This window comes from Musa acuminata, chromosome BXJ3-1, assembly GCF_036884655.1.
Source record: "Musa acuminata AAA Group cultivar baxijiao chromosome BXJ3-1, Cavendish_Baxijiao_AAA, whole genome shotgun sequence".
In the NCBI taxonomy this organism is placed as follows: Eukaryota; Viridiplantae; Streptophyta; class Magnoliopsida; order Zingiberales; family Musaceae; genus Musa; species Musa acuminata.
In genome coordinates, this window is record NC_088349.1 from 213714 (window position 1) to 230637 (window position 16924).

A 16924-nucleotide genomic window follows, 5' to 3' on the forward strand; every position below is an offset into this window, starting at 1 on the left:
AAGTGATAAAAAAATTATTGTTTATTTTCTTAATAGCCTAGGAGATAAATATAAGGAACTGTCAATAACAATTCGAATACATAACTCACTAATATCAATTAAAGAACTGTATGATTGATCTTGAAATATATCTAAAACAAGAAGAGATGAAGAGGGGACCAATTATCATAGCTTAATTTAATCAAAAAATCAAAAACAAAGATAATCAAAGTTATAAAAACTTCAATAAATGATCGAACAATATGCCTTCTAAATATAATAGGTAATACACAGAGCCATCATCCTTTGTTACACAATCAACTCTCTAACACTTCAATCCAAATAATTTAAAAAATTATTTCAATAACAATCAGCAAAATTATTAATAGTTCTGACATCCTAACGATAATAATCAGTAAAAAGTCATATGCCAACTTTGTGATAAAATTTGTACATACAACAAATGTTTATCGATCTCAACCCAAACCTACTACTATACTATGTTGGAAATATGAGACAGCATCATATGCACAACAAAAGAACATAAAATAAAATATCATATTTTATTTTCTTAGTTTAACTAGAGGCATTCAGTTCAATTATTAAACCGATGATAATTCGACTTATCACTATCACTCAAGGCTAACATGTATATTAATTATATGTTAATAACACTTTCTTATAAAAGGACTTTAACCTAAAATGTCTTTACGCAACTAACCCCTTGGTTTCATCAATTTTCAATGTCTAAATTATTTTTATAAACTATAAAAAGTTATTTATGGATTTTGCGAAGCTCCAAGAGCCTAGTATACCAAACTTGGCTCTTTTTTTATGTTAGTCGACTTCGTCTACTCTAAATCTAACACCTTTTTATTTTTATAATAATAAAAGAGATATATTATATATCTACTAACCTATGTTGATGATATTATCATCACATGTAATAATTTTTTAGAGATTAAATAATTTCTTAAATAATTAATAAATCAATTCTCTATCAAAGACCTAGGAACCTCAACTTATTTTTTTAGAGTGAAAGATACATTCATGTCTTCTTGAATTTTAGTATTTAAAGAAAATACATTGGAGATCTATTATTAGAGATAAAAATGTAGAATGTTAAAGAAGTCGTCACTTCACTCTTCACCACTAAGTTACTCAAATTATATGATAATAACTCTACTATAGATTCCACATAAGACTGATAAGTATTTTATTTCTTATAGTATTTATCTTTTATATATGTCATTTGTAATCAATAAATTATCATAAATTCATGTATTAACCCACAATTGAAGTTGAATATTAAGCCATCGCTACCACTATTGCAAAACACAACTTGGTCATCAATTTGCTATACAAACTTAGCATCATCTCATAATCCACTCCTATAATATGTTAGTAATAATATCGCTACCACTTACTTATATTTTAACTCAGTATTTTATTCTGATATGAAACATATTGTGATCGATTTCTACTTAGTCAAAAATTAAGTTATTAAATATCAATTATGTATTTCTCGCGTCCATATTTTTGATTAATTAGCAAACTCTCATTATATGAATATACATTAATTCGATGAAAAATTATTCATTTCACAAATAAATTATTTAATTTTTTATTCACCAAACCACTGTCTCGTGATTGATGGGCTTCGTGTACCACGGTCACCACGGTGCAGCGGATCGGCGCGCGCCCAGCGATCTTGACTGAGACATTGCGAATCGATCGATCTGAATCCGACGGCAGAGGAGGATTTGTGGATTCGTGCAATCTATCAAAAGCCCCTCCGCTGCTTCGAAATCTTATCGGTTCGAGAGCCCAAAAGCCCTCTGGGAGGCGTGGGAGATGGAGCTCCTTCCTCTGCGAGCTCCACCAGCTCCTTGGAAGGCCGGAGGAGGTAATGAATACTCATACTGATCCCAGCTTCTAATCTCTTAGAGAAGGGTTTCGCCTGCCTAATCTCTGACATGGAAGACTGCTTGCTACTTCCTCTGATCTTGGTTTTCTCCATTCCAAGCCATCGATAGATAGCTGCAGATGTTTGGTTGGTTTCAGGGAGGACTGCCTATCTTGTGTCAGAATTAATCGAGGGATATTTCTTGCCGTAGAAATGTAATTCCGGTAGCCTTTAGGGCTTTTGATTTCGATGAGTTAGTTCAAGTAGTATCCAGGCGAAATTTTCAGAGAATTGATTCCGTTAGCCTTTAGGGCTTGAAGTTGTCCCGTTCTTGTGTTCTTCTTACAATTTATGGATTCTCCTTTTACTTTTGACGCAAATTTCTGACAGAATTGAAGCTACTAAAAGGGGACAAGTTTTTTGAATGTGTCAAGCTAGTAGAAGTTGAAGGCAAGGATGTCAGACAAATTTGACTCTTCTGTTTGGTTCACTTGAGGTTTAGATGTTTTGGCAATCCCTGCCTGCACTCAATGACTGAGCAATCCGTTCTTCACTACCAGTGGAGAACAGGAATCGAATATAACCCTCAAGTTTGATCCCCGAACCAAATCCGATGACTCTTGTATACCTACTATGACCGAGCTCTCAAGAAACTCTCATCATCCGGTGATGGCATATATAGAGCCAGCTGCTCCTAGAGCACACCCTGTCGTTGTCGTGGCCTTTTTCCATGGCAAGAATAATTCCCTATATAAACGATTTGCCAACCGAGAAGAGCTAGCCAATTAAGAAATCTACAAGTAGAAAATTTGGTAAACTCTGTGTGTGTGTGTGTGTGAGAGAGAGAGAGAGAGAGAGAGAGAGAGAGAGAGCACCCAAAGTGTTGCTTGTGATGTAGTCATTGTGCTACAAACTTGGCCCTCATTTCTTTTGCTTTATGTTTTAGGTATTACTTAAGACATTTCTTTCCCTTTTGATAAAAGAACAAAAGATATTTGTTCCATGTATCTTTGAGTTTTTCTTCTTTGTCGTTATGTGTTTCTTCTTAGACTTGTAATTTTTGGGCTTATGGACTTGTTTAAATTAAGTTGGAGTAATACATGGATATACATTTGTCCACGTTTCTGTAATTCCTTCACATAGCTGGTTCGATAAGTCGCTATTCTATTATGTTCCCTCCCCAAAAGAGAAACACCCACAGTCACCCAAATATCTTCAAATAAATTTTGAAGATCCTGTCTTCGTTTGTGAAACGATATATGAATATACATGTTATGGTGACAGGAGATTTCTCGTAATATGACACCGTTGCGATGCTTAGACATTCAAATTCCGGAGCAGCCTCCGGGCCTTAACTTGATTCATGCCAACATGGAATATGACAATGCATATCTTGCTCATATTTCTCGATTATATATCACTGTATCATTTCAAATGCTGGAGTACTGTCTGAAATCTCTATAGCTTCACTTTGCAAGGTCCGAAATGCAAGCGATGTCCACGTCGCTAGCTTGATTAAATTCAACTCACATGGAAGAGGTCGAAAGAGTTGCTTTGCGGTATCTGCATTACCTGAAACTGCTGCATCGGTGGTATTTGCTGCCATGGCTGTGGGTGCTGCAGCATCACTCCTTGCCAGAACAACTAAAGCTTCCGACACTGCCAAAGTATGTTCTTTAATTGCTTACACAAAAGCTTAGATCCTAATCTTTACAACTCGATGTCACCCTAACTGCATGTTTAACTAGGCAGAGCACTTGAAAACTTGTGATGATTGTGGTGGTTCCGGAATCTGCACCGGGTGTAACGGAGAGGGGTTTATCCTCAAGAAGATGTCGGAGGAAAGTGCTGAAAGGGCCAGATTGGCTGCAAAGAACATGGCCACTCGTTACACCGCAGGGTATGTTTGAACTTTAGTTTCATGCTTAAGACGATCTCTTGAACGTTACTCACCTTTGGTTCTTCAGACTTCCAAAGAAGTGGAGTTATTGCTCAAGGTGTTTGTCTTCTCGGTCTTGTGCTACTTGTGGAGGGACAGGGAGAATTAGCTGGTAAGGTATTTTGCAATTGTCTGGTGCATTGAAAAGAAATCTAATGTGATACTTGACCCTTGGAAGGTCGAAGTCGCAAATATCAAACGATGATGCATCTGACGTTGCTGCTCTTTTATGTTTGAATTGCAGAAAAAGACCGGTTGAAAGACGTAATGGTGCTGCATAACTTATTGCAAGTGGCACATCATCAATGCTTATCTCTGTGTCAGCACGAAGATTTCGACCAGTCGTCACGCTGTCATCCTACAATTGCGACTTGTTTGTCTTATAACTAACAGACTGTAATCATGACCTAATATTCTGTTTTTTTCATAATGAATGAGGTTCAACTTGGTTTTATTTAAATCAGTCTTGCTTGTGCACATGCTCAAGCGTGCCGTTAGCGCTTCGATTGTGGTCGCTTATAAACTCATTACGATATAGTTTTGTAAAGTAATTATGCAATCTGATTTCCAATCTTGTGATCACATATTTTTGCTGTTAGTCTCATCATCTTTGTGACTAGTTTAGACTTGTGGTTTTTTGCATGGACAAAAGCATGCATGAGTCATGGAGCTGCATGCCATGATAGTGGAAGCTCGGCCTCAAATGGATCATCAAACCCTCTAATTCTACATTTCTAGCTTGGAAATATTGCAAGAACTTTACCCTTTTTATGCTGAAACAGCTACGCTATGGTGTCACTAAGTATATTTATTCCTTGTATCATAGATTAAGAAACACTAATCTTGTATGCTCATCTCTTAAGCTTAAGTTTAATTTGGGGAATACCTGCCTTTGGTATGATTCATTCAACAAGTTTCCTTCTCCAAAACCTATTCTTGTGTTTCTGCTTGTATGACAAACTTCTGCAGGGTTAGAACTCATCTCTCATAAGGAAACCAAGGATTAGGCACAAGACATACAAAACTCTAAACCATGTTCGGGCATAAATTTCTCTTATAATATGGATCGTGATTCCTAACTTGAATATGTTTATGAGCAGGTGACATCTTGAATATGTTCGACAAGGTCTCTTTGACACTCAATGATTTGAAATATTTAAACTCGTATTTTACAAGGAGTGTTAGGGCATACTTGGCAAGGTCTCTTCGACATGCGCAATCGATTGTTGTCGTATCCATTCTAAAGAAAAAAAAAAATAATCACGAGGAAAAAAAGAATTATTCCTCCTTTGTCTACTTAAATCTATAATCTTCTTATACTCCAAAGCTCAAAGAAAGAACAGGAAAATACAATCATGACCTTTTTATACTTAAATCTATGACCTTCTTATACTCTAAAGCTCAAAGAAAGAACAGGAAAATGCAATGCAGATGAATTCAGCTCATGCAGAATGTCCAAAATAAACTGCACATAACGAATATGATTGGTATGAATTACCACATGTTCTTGCGTCTCAAACTGTCTACGAGCATGAGAAAGGAAAGCGGCAAAGGTAGGATCTCCTGTAACATACATGTGCACGAGATCGTACTGTATGTGTTGCACAGAAAAGAAAAGCTCGAGGAGGAACATTATGCAGAGACCTCTGAGCAAGAATGTCCTTCAAAGGCTGGTCCACTGCAGAAATAATTAGGAGGGGATGTTGGTCTCTGCAAGCCCCACTCCGTGTGAGGAAAGCTGCAAGGAGTCTCAATGGCCGAGACTCTTACTCTCCTCATGTCCTACATTTCTTGGTTCCTTTCCGATCCATGAGATCTTACTGCCATCTCATGTTCTTACTAACTTCACAAGGGTAAGTTTGAGCCTCATCCAAACACACACATCTATCACCATCATACTCTACTTTCACCATATGCATAAGAGAGAGAAATAGAAAGCAAAATGGGATTCATCACTCACAACAATCATCTTCTTCTTCTTCTTCTTCTTCTTCTTTTTTCTCAGGATATATATATAAATAAATAAAAGAAATATCAAGTAACACTTACTATGAGATGAATAAAGAAGAGAATGACAGGAAAGTCCAACAAAAAGGGAGCTCAGGTGACATTTAGTGTCACACTAGCAATATATTTGTTGCTAGGAACTCTTAGTGAGTGTCACACAGAGCTCAACACTCGTAAGGTTTTCACAAGCTTGCACCGAATTGATGCAGCTATTTTCATACCATCTGATTCACTTTTGAGGTGCTCTTTGGATTCTTCTACTTCAAAGAGCAACTGTGGTCTGATATATTTCCCATCATCGATGGAAAATAAATCTTTGTTCCGTTATATCATCGAAGGGAACAAAAAAGATACAAAAGAAAGGGGGGTGTATATGAGCTAATGCAAGAAGAAGATCTTCCATACAAGCTAGAAGAGCTCTTATCATTTTATGGTGGATTCCATAGGACTTGTCCATCTTTTATCTTGATCTTTTGAGTGGTAATCTTTATCTGGTTCAGCATCAAACATCATGAGCGCATGTTGAGGTGTAGAGTTGGAGAATAAGATTGCATATATCATTTATGAATTATAGAAAGAAACCGGAGAAGTAAAGATCTCAATCATTTACTCTTTCGAACCCTCCACTAGAAAAGAGAAAGAAATAGGGAGACTATCCATCAAATACACAACAAGAAATCACCAGATAAAACCTCATGGGGTGTAAACTGTACAGAGAAGGGAAGATCGAGAGAGCCGTTCGATGCCTGCCTCGCTAATAAAACCGGGAAGGGATCGAAAGAAAGAGATATTACCTCACATCCGAGACAAGCGTAGAAGGCAGCGGACATCAGAATGAGATAGCCATTTGTTTGCCGATGCAGCATCATCAAGATTCTCATGTAGAACCACCGTAGATGTCTAATCCATGTGAATCTTGATGATGCCCCACCCACAAACACCGACTCTTGGAACCCAACCCATCCCATCCGTGCGCGACTTCCCACCCTAAATCCATGGGAAGATGAGGATGGAGGAGAGAAGTCATATACCCTCTTCTGTTTCCGTTTCGTTTTCTATCCTGTGGAAACAAAATGGAGAGACTGAGATGTACGATCAAATGAACACCGGGACGCACAGTCAAGGGATCTTGCAGCCACCAGGAATCGAGATCTAGGTTTCTTTATGGAAGACGAAGTTTGGACTGGAGATCTTTCTAGGTTTGGTTCCTCGGGGAAGAAGATGGCAAGGGCCAGAAGATACAGGCTACTGGATCGGAAGGTGAGCCTCCACCGGAGAGAAAGAGACTGAGAGGAGGGATCTGCGGAACAAGAGGCTATGCGGTTGTGAAGATTGAGAGATAAAGAGCACTATTTATAGCCAAAAGATTGTGATAGAGAAAGTCATACAAAATTAGGATAGAGAAAAAAATAAAATATGATCGACTCTACAGTAATAATATCACATAAAAGATGTTATATGATATCGAAAAGTATCGTCGCATTGAGCAAAAAAAAAAAATTACTCCCTTTTAGTTTTCGTTCTCGTAATCGATGTCGATTATAATTTTCTATAATTTTTTTTGTTTAGTAGCTTTTATATTGTAAGAAAAATCAATTAATAGCTAGTGATGCTGTGTTTCGATGTTAATAGAATCGTGGAATAACAAGATATGATCATGGCAAAGGAAAGTCAATGTATCAACCAAGCATGTCATCGTTCTTATGACTTAGGGTTTGGATTCATTTTGTGGCGAGGATAATGGTTGGCACAGACTGCAAGAAATGCTTTCATGTGCACTCCAAAGCAATTTTACTGGTGAGAGATGTTTTTATTGGCTGAAAGAGTCACTGAACTCTAATTCGAAGCTTGACACCAAGGTGGTACCTCCCCAGTAATGCCTGATCTCTTTCCCAATAGGTGTGAGAACATGAGGGAAAGCGAGAGAGAGTGTGTGTGTGTGAGAGAGAGAGAGAGAGTGCACCACGCGGAGGCGGCAACTCCTGCTCCGCTGAGCTAAAGGGTTGATTGAATCAGTACAATGCAACACCAGAGAGAGAGAGAGAGAGAAGAGAGAGAGAGAGAGTGCAGGTCCTGCTCTGGTGAGCAAGAAGGGACGAATCAGTATGCAACAGCAGGGCAGGTATCAAAAGAAGAGATTCACGAACAGCAGTGGCCCTCCGATCCAGCAAGCATGCAGTCAGCAGCAGCAGCAGCACACCAATTCGATCGGCAGAATTCAACAGCCATCTACATTATTGCAGTCCTCCTTGCGAGTACTGACGGGATGAACAGTTGGGAGCCGATCAAACATGTAGTCTTATGCTAAATCTCCATCGACATGGCAAAACTGATATGAGCTCTACGGAGTCCTGGGCATGCGGGCAACGTGATCCATGGTGGAGCATCTCAATTATCAGCTGTCTCTCCCGGGAAGAATACATCCATGAGATCCTGAGTTGGCACATAAAAGATCGTAAGGATCAATCGTCCGCGAGCCGTGCGAGGTCGCATTCTTCCTTCCATCTTTAAGCTGAGTTCCTCGAAACGATCGTTCGGTAACCCTCTCGTTCATCAGCCAGCTTCTGATGCATCGAAACGATTCCCCGGTCAACTTTAGATAATCTTTGACAGTACGGAAAGATTCTTCGATCCGCAATCTAAGGTCTCATCCGGCATATCTATACGCAAACTAGTGGTGGCTTTTGCTTTCCTTGTACCATCCTTAAATGGGGACGAAAGGGCATGGATAATATGATTCATTAGTGTTACAGCTTAGTTTAAGTTTCAGCTCTCGAATCCAAGTATGCCAACTTCATCCTGTGGTCCTTTTTTGTGTATGGCTTCTATTGTTTTAGGTAGACATAGTTCGTCTTTGCTGAGTTGGTATTATAGGCTGGAAGAGTTTGTGGGCTGATCGATGCATTGGGAGCACATGCCCGTGTTGTGATCCTTGTACTTATGATTTCAAACATCAGATTGGCAAGACGAATGGGTTAGGACGATGCGTTCTGTGAGGGCAACAAACCGTATGATGGTCCCGAGAAATCTAGCCAATTACATTTCATGAATGTGACAGACACTGAGGATAGTTTTGGATGGACGTATGATTCCTCCCATGATTTGCTCTGCATTGACAGAACGTTTGATAACGACGACGACAATGACTCGCACAATAATCACAGTGACGACGACGACGATAATGACTCACACAATAATCACGACGACAATGACAATGACTTGCACAGTAATCACAACGACGACGACCTCGACGTTGCACGATAATGATCACAAGCGTGGGCCAATATACACAGGGAATTGTTACTCCCTCATTGTCACTGTTACTTGCAGTGACTGGTCATAAAATTCACTGTAAATTCATTCCACAGATTCAGAATGAACGACTGAGTCAACGACTCGAAAGCTATATGTTCTCTATTACGCATGCATGGTCGGTCGGTATCTAATCACTCGAGCCATTTATGCATCCAACAGGATCACGAATGGTGATGATGCATGGGTGTTCTAAACCACCACCTATCAGCATCGGATGATCTTTCTTGGCATATTATTATTATTATTATTATATTACGACACTGGAGCAGTGAAGGGAGGGAGCTTCGACGATGGATTCAGCAACATCATGTGGGCGACAAGCCACCGAGTACCATGAAACATTTTTCTACGTCTCTCGAGAACCTTGTACTACTAAAACTATATCTTGGAGGCACGGTCTCCATCACCAGTGCAGCTCTCTCGTCTTTGGAGGCTTGCCACCGATGCGCTGCTGATCCACTGGCCTAGCCGTGTCCTCGGTTTTATATTGCCTGGCTCGGTGGTGGTGAGAGAACAGGAGGTGGGAGTCGCTGCTGTGGGTAGGAGACGAGGGAGGTGATGCGGAAGCAGTGGGTGTCCCATGTATGCCCCCTGTGCCATGTTCTCATGGCTGTTTTAGCAATTGTTGGCCCCTAGTTTTCCCAGAATCCATCTTGGAATTTGTTGGCCAGTATCTTTCAGGCTCAACTACACACATTTCATTGTGTCATTACAGATGTACATATATCAAAACATTCTTCCGTGAAGAAAAAAAATCTACCTGATCTTTGCTAGTCACTAATCCACTTTCTATTTGTGCACATCTCATTAGACTGTATCAGATTATAATTAAACAAAGCAACGAGAGAAAACTGACCATCTTTTGCCTTTTTCCTTTGATTTTTTGAAGATGACAACCAAGAAAAACTGGTGTTTAATGAGCCTTTGTAACATTCTAGAGAGAGAAAATAACATGCTTCGTACCACCAAAAAATTGCAAGATTCTACAGCATGTCTTTCCTTGAGACCTTGCAACTTTTGGTAGCTCTTTTACAACATCTTCCGAGCAATGACAGTTGCAATCCACAAAGCAGTCTAAATTTATAGGAGAAAACCCGGAAACATCCGCTAGAGTGTCTTCCATTTCTGATCTCCTCATACTTCTCCGCATTTGCTATAAACTTATCACTCGTTAAGGTGAGGAAACCAAGCCATCATCAGAGTGGGAGACCTTTGGTTGGTGGATTGGCAGGAGATTTTTTCTGGGGCTTCTCCACCACAATCGCTTGTGCCGCAAGGACCATTCCAGCAACTGATGCACAGCATTCTGAAGTGCACACCCAGTCACCTTTGCAGGGTCGATCACACCAGCTTCCACCAATTCTCATAATTGTCCGTCATTGCATTGTTAACCACTCTCCTGCCCGCTGTCCTTGATCTTCTCCCTCCACTCCGGCATTTCATTCAATCCAGGCTGCAGGCGCCACCAGTGCCTGCTCATTCCGATTTAAAGAATGAATAAATTCCATAAGCAATTTCACGATGCAAATCTGATGAATATACCTTTTGTAGAAGATGAACATTTAGATGGTATCTCTGCAGTTGAATATGAATAGCAAAATTGTAACAGCAATCAACATCACAAACAAGCATCAAAACAAGAGAATGTTATTTGTCATGGAACCAAGACACTAAGATGACAACAAAAATGACACAAGTCGGAAATTGGCGTATGAACATATTCATATCTTTTCCTTCAACAAATAATGATGTAGGTATTCAGAATCTAACCAAAATTACCAAATAACATCCATAACCATATTGTTACAGCCGTACATCGGGCACTAGACATGATAAATTGATAGGCACATATAGCAGCTAACCAGTATTAGATATTCCACCATGAAAAGTTCTGTTATATGGTTTGTGCAATCACTTTTATCTTAACTATATTTGTATATCCTAAAATTTAGATTTGGAAGGTGCTTGAACCTATGTTTATGTCAATATTAGAAGATTCAGGTGTCACAACAGACCCACATAAGACAGGTATTACACAACAATATATGGCTTGACACCAATATGGGAACAGAGAGGGATTACATACACCTGCAATTTTAAGGACAAACAACACTCACAAATGAATTTATAAAGGCCATACGTGAATCTATTTGATTGGATAGCTCACCTTCTGTACGATATCAGCACCCAGAAGCTCATCATGATCTTCCAGCTTTTCCTTGACTGTAGGAAGAGTAGCTGAGAGGTGAACATAGGCAGCGCCTCTGCCTCTATAGTTGCAAAAGTGGCATTCTTTGCATGCTCCATCCTAAGTTTAGGGCCCTCGAGCTCAGTCTCTGTTGCAGCACCTACTTTTGTGACAGCCACTCTGCCTTTTGCGATTCGTTCAGCTAGCTTCTCAGAATCATAGACTGAATCTGTCTCAGCAAGCTCCTTCTTTAACTGAGCAATTCTGACCTGGATCTCATCATTGGTTGCATCATCAGAAATTGTTGTTGTAGAGGTCTGTGAGACAGTAAATATTCCTGCTGTGCCAAGCTGCCCAACAGATACATTCTCGATCTATAAGCCAAGATCTTTGGCCTGGATTTCAGCCCCGTGCCAACAGAAAACAAATAGAAGACAAGCTAAGTAGAAGAGTTATGATTGATGAAAATTTTCTATTAATGCAGCCACAAACAATTGATTGAAATGGGACAACTGGTTACTACTCAATTATTCAAGTGCTAATAATTTCTTAGGACAACAAAATCCAGCATACACAACAGGCAAGACCAAAATTCACAAATTTCAGGCCACAGAATGCCATGCCTATCACAATTACAGGGTTGCAGAAAAATTGCGAATGCCATATCTTCTGAGTTGCACAGAAAACTAGCTATGATTCATGGGATTGCTAATGCAGGCACTGGTATTGTGATTTGTACTTCTAATGGTTGTCCTTTTGTTGCAGGGAATGCCAATATGAGGGCTGCTTTATTTTGGAAGCCGAAGCAGGGGCCTTATTGTATGAAATCAAGTCAAGCATATCTATCTAGATGAAGTTGGACCCACAAATTATGATCTTTTTGAAGGAAGGTGGAGCCTCCTTGGAGACACTATATTAACAGCAATTGTTTATACTATCTTACACATACCTTTAGGGAGAGAAATCAAGCGGTGAACTGGTATGATAATGATCTACAGGTGCTGCCTCTTTCTCTATAAAGACTAAGGTTCCTGGTTGCTACTGCTTCTTTTCAATACACGCTAATTTTCCTCGCTGCTACGACTGAAACTATTCATGTTCACTTTTATTTTTAATTGAAGTTTTCTGTAAAAAAAAACTTTTAGAAACAAATGACTCTTATATTGGACTAGAAGCAATGCCATTAACCAATGGAAAACGTAAAAAATTTCACAAGAAATAGATTAGTAATGATCCACCTGTCAAATTTGCAATATCCTGAAGGATAGCCTTTCTCCTGTCACCAAAACAGGTGATTTTATTGCTGCAACATTGAGAATGCTCTGCCAACTTGTTCACAACATGAGTAGCCAAACCCCTAGCAGTTACATCCTCAGCAATAATGAGGAGAAGAGCTCCCAGCTGTGTCATCTTCTCTGAAAAAGGGATGATTTCCTTTATTGTTGAAATCTTCTGATCGGTCACTGAAATCTTGGCATTTTCAAATTCCAAGATCAACTTCTCAAGATTTGCGACAAATTGTGGGGAAATGTAACCTCTGTCAGATTGAAAACATTATCATTCTTACATTAATTCATAAAGAGATCAAAGAGCGACAATTTGAAACGTGTATACGATGACAGTTGCACAACGATATAACAGAGAAGTGGAAGTCTGGTATTGCTGCAGCTACTAAGATTTTTATTTCTTTTTTCAATTGATGTTACTTAATATCATCTGACACACATAATAATATGTATACTAATGAGAGTTTTCAGGTACATAAACAAACAAGTTTACCTTTGATGTCACCACGCCCTTTTACGGGCCTTGGTTTCTTCTCAAGCTCTTCAACTAGCTTCTGTCAATCCCCTTCTTGACAGAAGCAGGATTTTCACCAGAAGTAACACCTAGCAGACCCAACTTACCGGTCTCGCGAGTAAGGACAGATGCAGTTGTCGTCCCATCACCTGTGGATTCATTGGTCTAACTTGCCACCTTCAACATACAAAATAAAGAACAGATGAAGATCTGCTCGTTTTTAGGATCAGCCAGCTCAATAGCCTGGGCAATTGTGACTCCACCATTAACTACCTTGGAGTTCCCAACCTCATCCAACACCTCCCTTCATTTTCGACACAACATACAGTACCAAAAGAACAACCAACCAGATAATGTAACGAGAAGGGAAAGATTCGACATTTCTTGTTCTAGATACAATAGCTTTCTAAACTAATACATGACAAAATGTAGCATAGTATTATTACTGACATAGAAAGGGCCCTGCAGCAGAAGGGAAAATGCACAAAAAGGCCAACAATTACCAGAACATACGAGGAGATAAAGACGAAACGAAGGTACCCCTGGGGCCGAGGGTGACTCCCACGGCGTCCGCGAGCTTCTCAATGCCTGCCTGGAGGAAAGACCACGAGCTCTGGCCGAAAGCGATCTCCTTGGCCCTGGCCCGCACCACCATCGGCCTGTAGCTACCGCCGCTCGCCCTCCTCCTCAAGCCCGAACGCTGCACCTCCCAAGACCAAATCCCAATCACAAAACAGCCATCACACGAGCCACAACAGGAAACGACAAATAGGGCGATCACAGCAACAGTAGACCCACCCAGGAAAAACATGACCAAGGCGGAAGCAAAAGACAGAAAGGGATCCGTCGAGGGGAGCCTAGGGAGGAAGCGATCGAGATCGCATTTGCCGCTGCCACTTCGCCGGAGAAGGGTTCGGAAGCGTATCGTCGCGCGATCGGAACGAGATGTGGTGGAGGAGATCGAGGACGTTCCAGGAGGAGGAAGACCGAAGAGCACCATCACGCGGGAGTTCGGTTTAGGGTTTGGCGCGCCGGCTGAGAGATGGGAGCGAGGCCGGCTAGCGGACGCCGAGATGGCGTGTTGCACGTGAGATCAACGGAACGGGTTCGCATCGTATGTCGTCATGATGACGTCAAAATTCTGAACCGGCCCGGTCAGCGGATCGATTGGCAAACCGACTTCCTTTCTCTTCCGGCCCGAGTGGTCGGCTCTACTACCGGTCCGAAGCCATTAACGCTGCTTTCTCGCGGGCATATGCGAATCTTGACGCCTGATGCTGAGGACTCGAGTTTACTTCGATGTCTCATCGCACTTGCAGTGGAAGTTTCAGAGAGGAGAACAAAGAAACAACGTAATCTTCATTAACACCTTGACATCATAGCGAGTACAAAACGACGCGATCACTCGCCCTGGAGCATCCCCTCTGATGGCCTTTAAGCAGGTGTTTCGGAGTAGGTAATATGCTTAGGGCTTAACATTCTAATAGAAAGAACGGTAGAGCAACAAAGGACGATAATGGTGGCAGCACGCGTGCAAGTAATTAGACAGGCATGGTCCTGTTCAATACTCCCGCGGCCTGCTCGTCACCTTCGTTCTCGCCGGACATCTCCTCCAGCGACCTCCCCTTCGACTCCGGAACCAGGAAGGTGAAGAGTAAGCCCAAGAGGTTGCAGCCGGCGAGGAGGAAGAGCGAGTTCCTTACTCCGATGCCCGCAGGGTACCCGTGGTCGGCCTTGGCCGGGTTCTGGTTCTGCGCCAGGTAGAGGAACCCGAAAGAGCCGATGATGGCGCCGAGCTTCCCGGAGGCCGCAGAGATACCGTGGCAGGTCGAGCGGAGCCGCGCGGGGAAGATCTCCGCTGGCACGATGAACGTGGTGCTGTTGGGCCCGAAGTTGGCGAAGAAGAAGGTGAAGGCGTACATGACGACGAAGCCGATCTGGTGGCCCTTGGTGGTCCAGTGGTGGTACGGGATGGCGAGGCCCAGCATGAAGATCGTCATCATGGCGAACCCAAGGAGTTGGATCGTGAACCGGCCGATGATGTCGATCAGCGCGACGGTAAACCAGTAGCCGGGCACGGTGCCGCAGAGCGCGATGATGCTCTGCGCCCGGGCGATACGGAAGACCTCCTCGAGCGCGTTCATGGTGGCGGCCTTGGGGATCCACCCGATGGCGGTGAAGATGTCCTTCTGGAAGAGGTTCTGGCTGTAGAAGGCGATGTCGAGGAGGAACCAGGTGGTGGCGGTGCCAAGCAAGTGGAGGCCGTGGCGGCGGAGGAACTCCTTGGAGAAGAGGCCGAAGGCGTTCGACGGCGCGTTGGCGATTTGCTCCACTTTCGACTGCTCCTCCTCGATCTCCACCTGCAGGACCTTGGACATGTCCGACGCCGCCAGCTTCGCGTTCTGCGCCACGAGGGCGGTGTACCGCGCCGTCTCCGGCATCTTCATCCGCCAGTAGTAGGTCAGCGCCGCCGGCAGGGACCCGAACATGAGAATTATGCGCCAGACGTAGTCGGCCTGGGGGACGGTGGAGCCAACGGGGTCGATGGCGTAGGGCGGAGCCTGGAACCTGTTCTTGAACGCGGAGGAAATCACGATGGCCACCATGCCGCCGGCGAGGATGCCGACGCCCTGCATGGCGAAGACGGCGGCGATGAACGCCCCGCGGGTTTTTTTATTGGCGTACTCCGACATGATCGTGGCGGAGAGAGGGTAGTCGCCGCCGATACCGAAGCCGAGCCAGAAGCGGAAGAAGCAGAGGGTGGCCATGACGCCCTTGGAGTCGTGGCCGAAAGAGAGACCGGAGGCGATGGAGCAGATGACCATGATCATGAGGGTCATGCCGTAGACGCGCTTGCGGCCCATCTTATCACCGAGCCAACCAAAGAAGAGCTGGCCGGAGAGGGTCCCAACGAAGGCGACGCCATTAACGGCGGCGGAGGCCTGGGGCGGGAGTGACCCGGGGGTGGGGGACCCGTCGACGTGGTAGTAGATGCGGCCGAGGAGCTTGGTGACGAGTGAGATGCAGAAGAGGTCGTAGGCGTCTGTGAAGAAGCCCATGCCCGCGATGACGATCGCCGTGAAGTGGTACCATTGCGTCTTCGCGACGTCGAGCGCGTTCAAGACCTGGAGTTGCTGCGACATGCTCGCCTTGTTCTCCTCCTCTCCTCCCTGTGAACTCATCAGGTTTAGATGATGAATCCAAAACTACAAGTCGGCATTTTTGCTTAAAATAAAGATATTGTTGGAATCCAAAACCGGAACAAATCGTCAAATCGTTTGATGGAGAACTAAAAAGGAAGGAAACAGATCTGGAAAGAAGACAGCTAATGCAGAACCATAACAGACAAGAAAAGAAGAATAAGAAGAAGAAGAAGAAGAAACCCTAACACAAAAAGCGCCGGTTCACGTACCACTTAGCGGGAGATAGCAACCGAAGAGACCGAGCGACGCGAAGGCGAGCAGGGAAGACGCGGGCTGGCGAGCATTTATAGTGGAGGACGCGGAAGGACACCAGCGTTGCGGATGCAAGAATCTTGGAGAAGAATATTCTTGGGATTTCGACGGGTCAAAAGGACGGTCAAATGCAAGATTATTTGTGATTCATGTGGTATTTTACTTGCTTGCTATGTACAGATTTCAATTGCCATGTTGGTGCCCCCCTCTTAACTGGCCTTCTACTTTTATGCAGTAATCTTCCACTGTTCATTGACCATATATATATATATATAAAATATGTGAAGTTATCATGTTGGTGGAAAGTCTAAAGAGGAGGAAAGCAGATTGCATAT

The 16924-nt window shown here is 42.7% G+C and overlaps 2 protein-coding genes and 1 pseudogene across 2 annotated transcripts; 1 reads left to right on the forward strand and 2 right to left on the reverse strand.

Moving 5' to 3' along the window:
• Positions 1-1760: 1760 nt before the first annotated feature.
• Positions 1761-4406, forward strand: LOC135629698 (uncharacterized). Its single transcript, XM_065137491.1, has 5 exons — positions 1761-1885; positions 3350-3552; positions 3634-3785; positions 3853-3936; positions 4069-4406. Coding segments are annotated over exons 1-5 (492 nt in total). The 5' UTR covers positions 1761-1833; the 3' UTR covers positions 4070-4406.
• A 5568-nt stretch (positions 4407-9974) lies between these two features.
• Positions 9975-14134, reverse strand: LOC135628279 (ruBisCO large subunit-binding protein subunit alpha, chloroplastic-like; annotated as a pseudogene).
• Positions 14135-14478: 344 nt separating this feature from the next.
• LOC103980196 (probable inorganic phosphate transporter 1-8) lies at positions 14479-16595 on the reverse strand. The gene is made up of 2 exons (XM_009396513.3): positions 16547-16595; positions 14479-16304 (listed from the first exon to the last, which is right to left on the reverse strand). The coding sequence occupies exon 2, from the start codon at positions 16275-16277 to the stop codon at positions 14676-14678; it is 1602 nt and encodes a 533-aa protein (XP_009394788.2). The 5' UTR covers positions 16278-16304; positions 16547-16595; the 3' UTR covers positions 14479-14675.
• Positions 16596-16924: the final 329 nt, after the last annotated feature.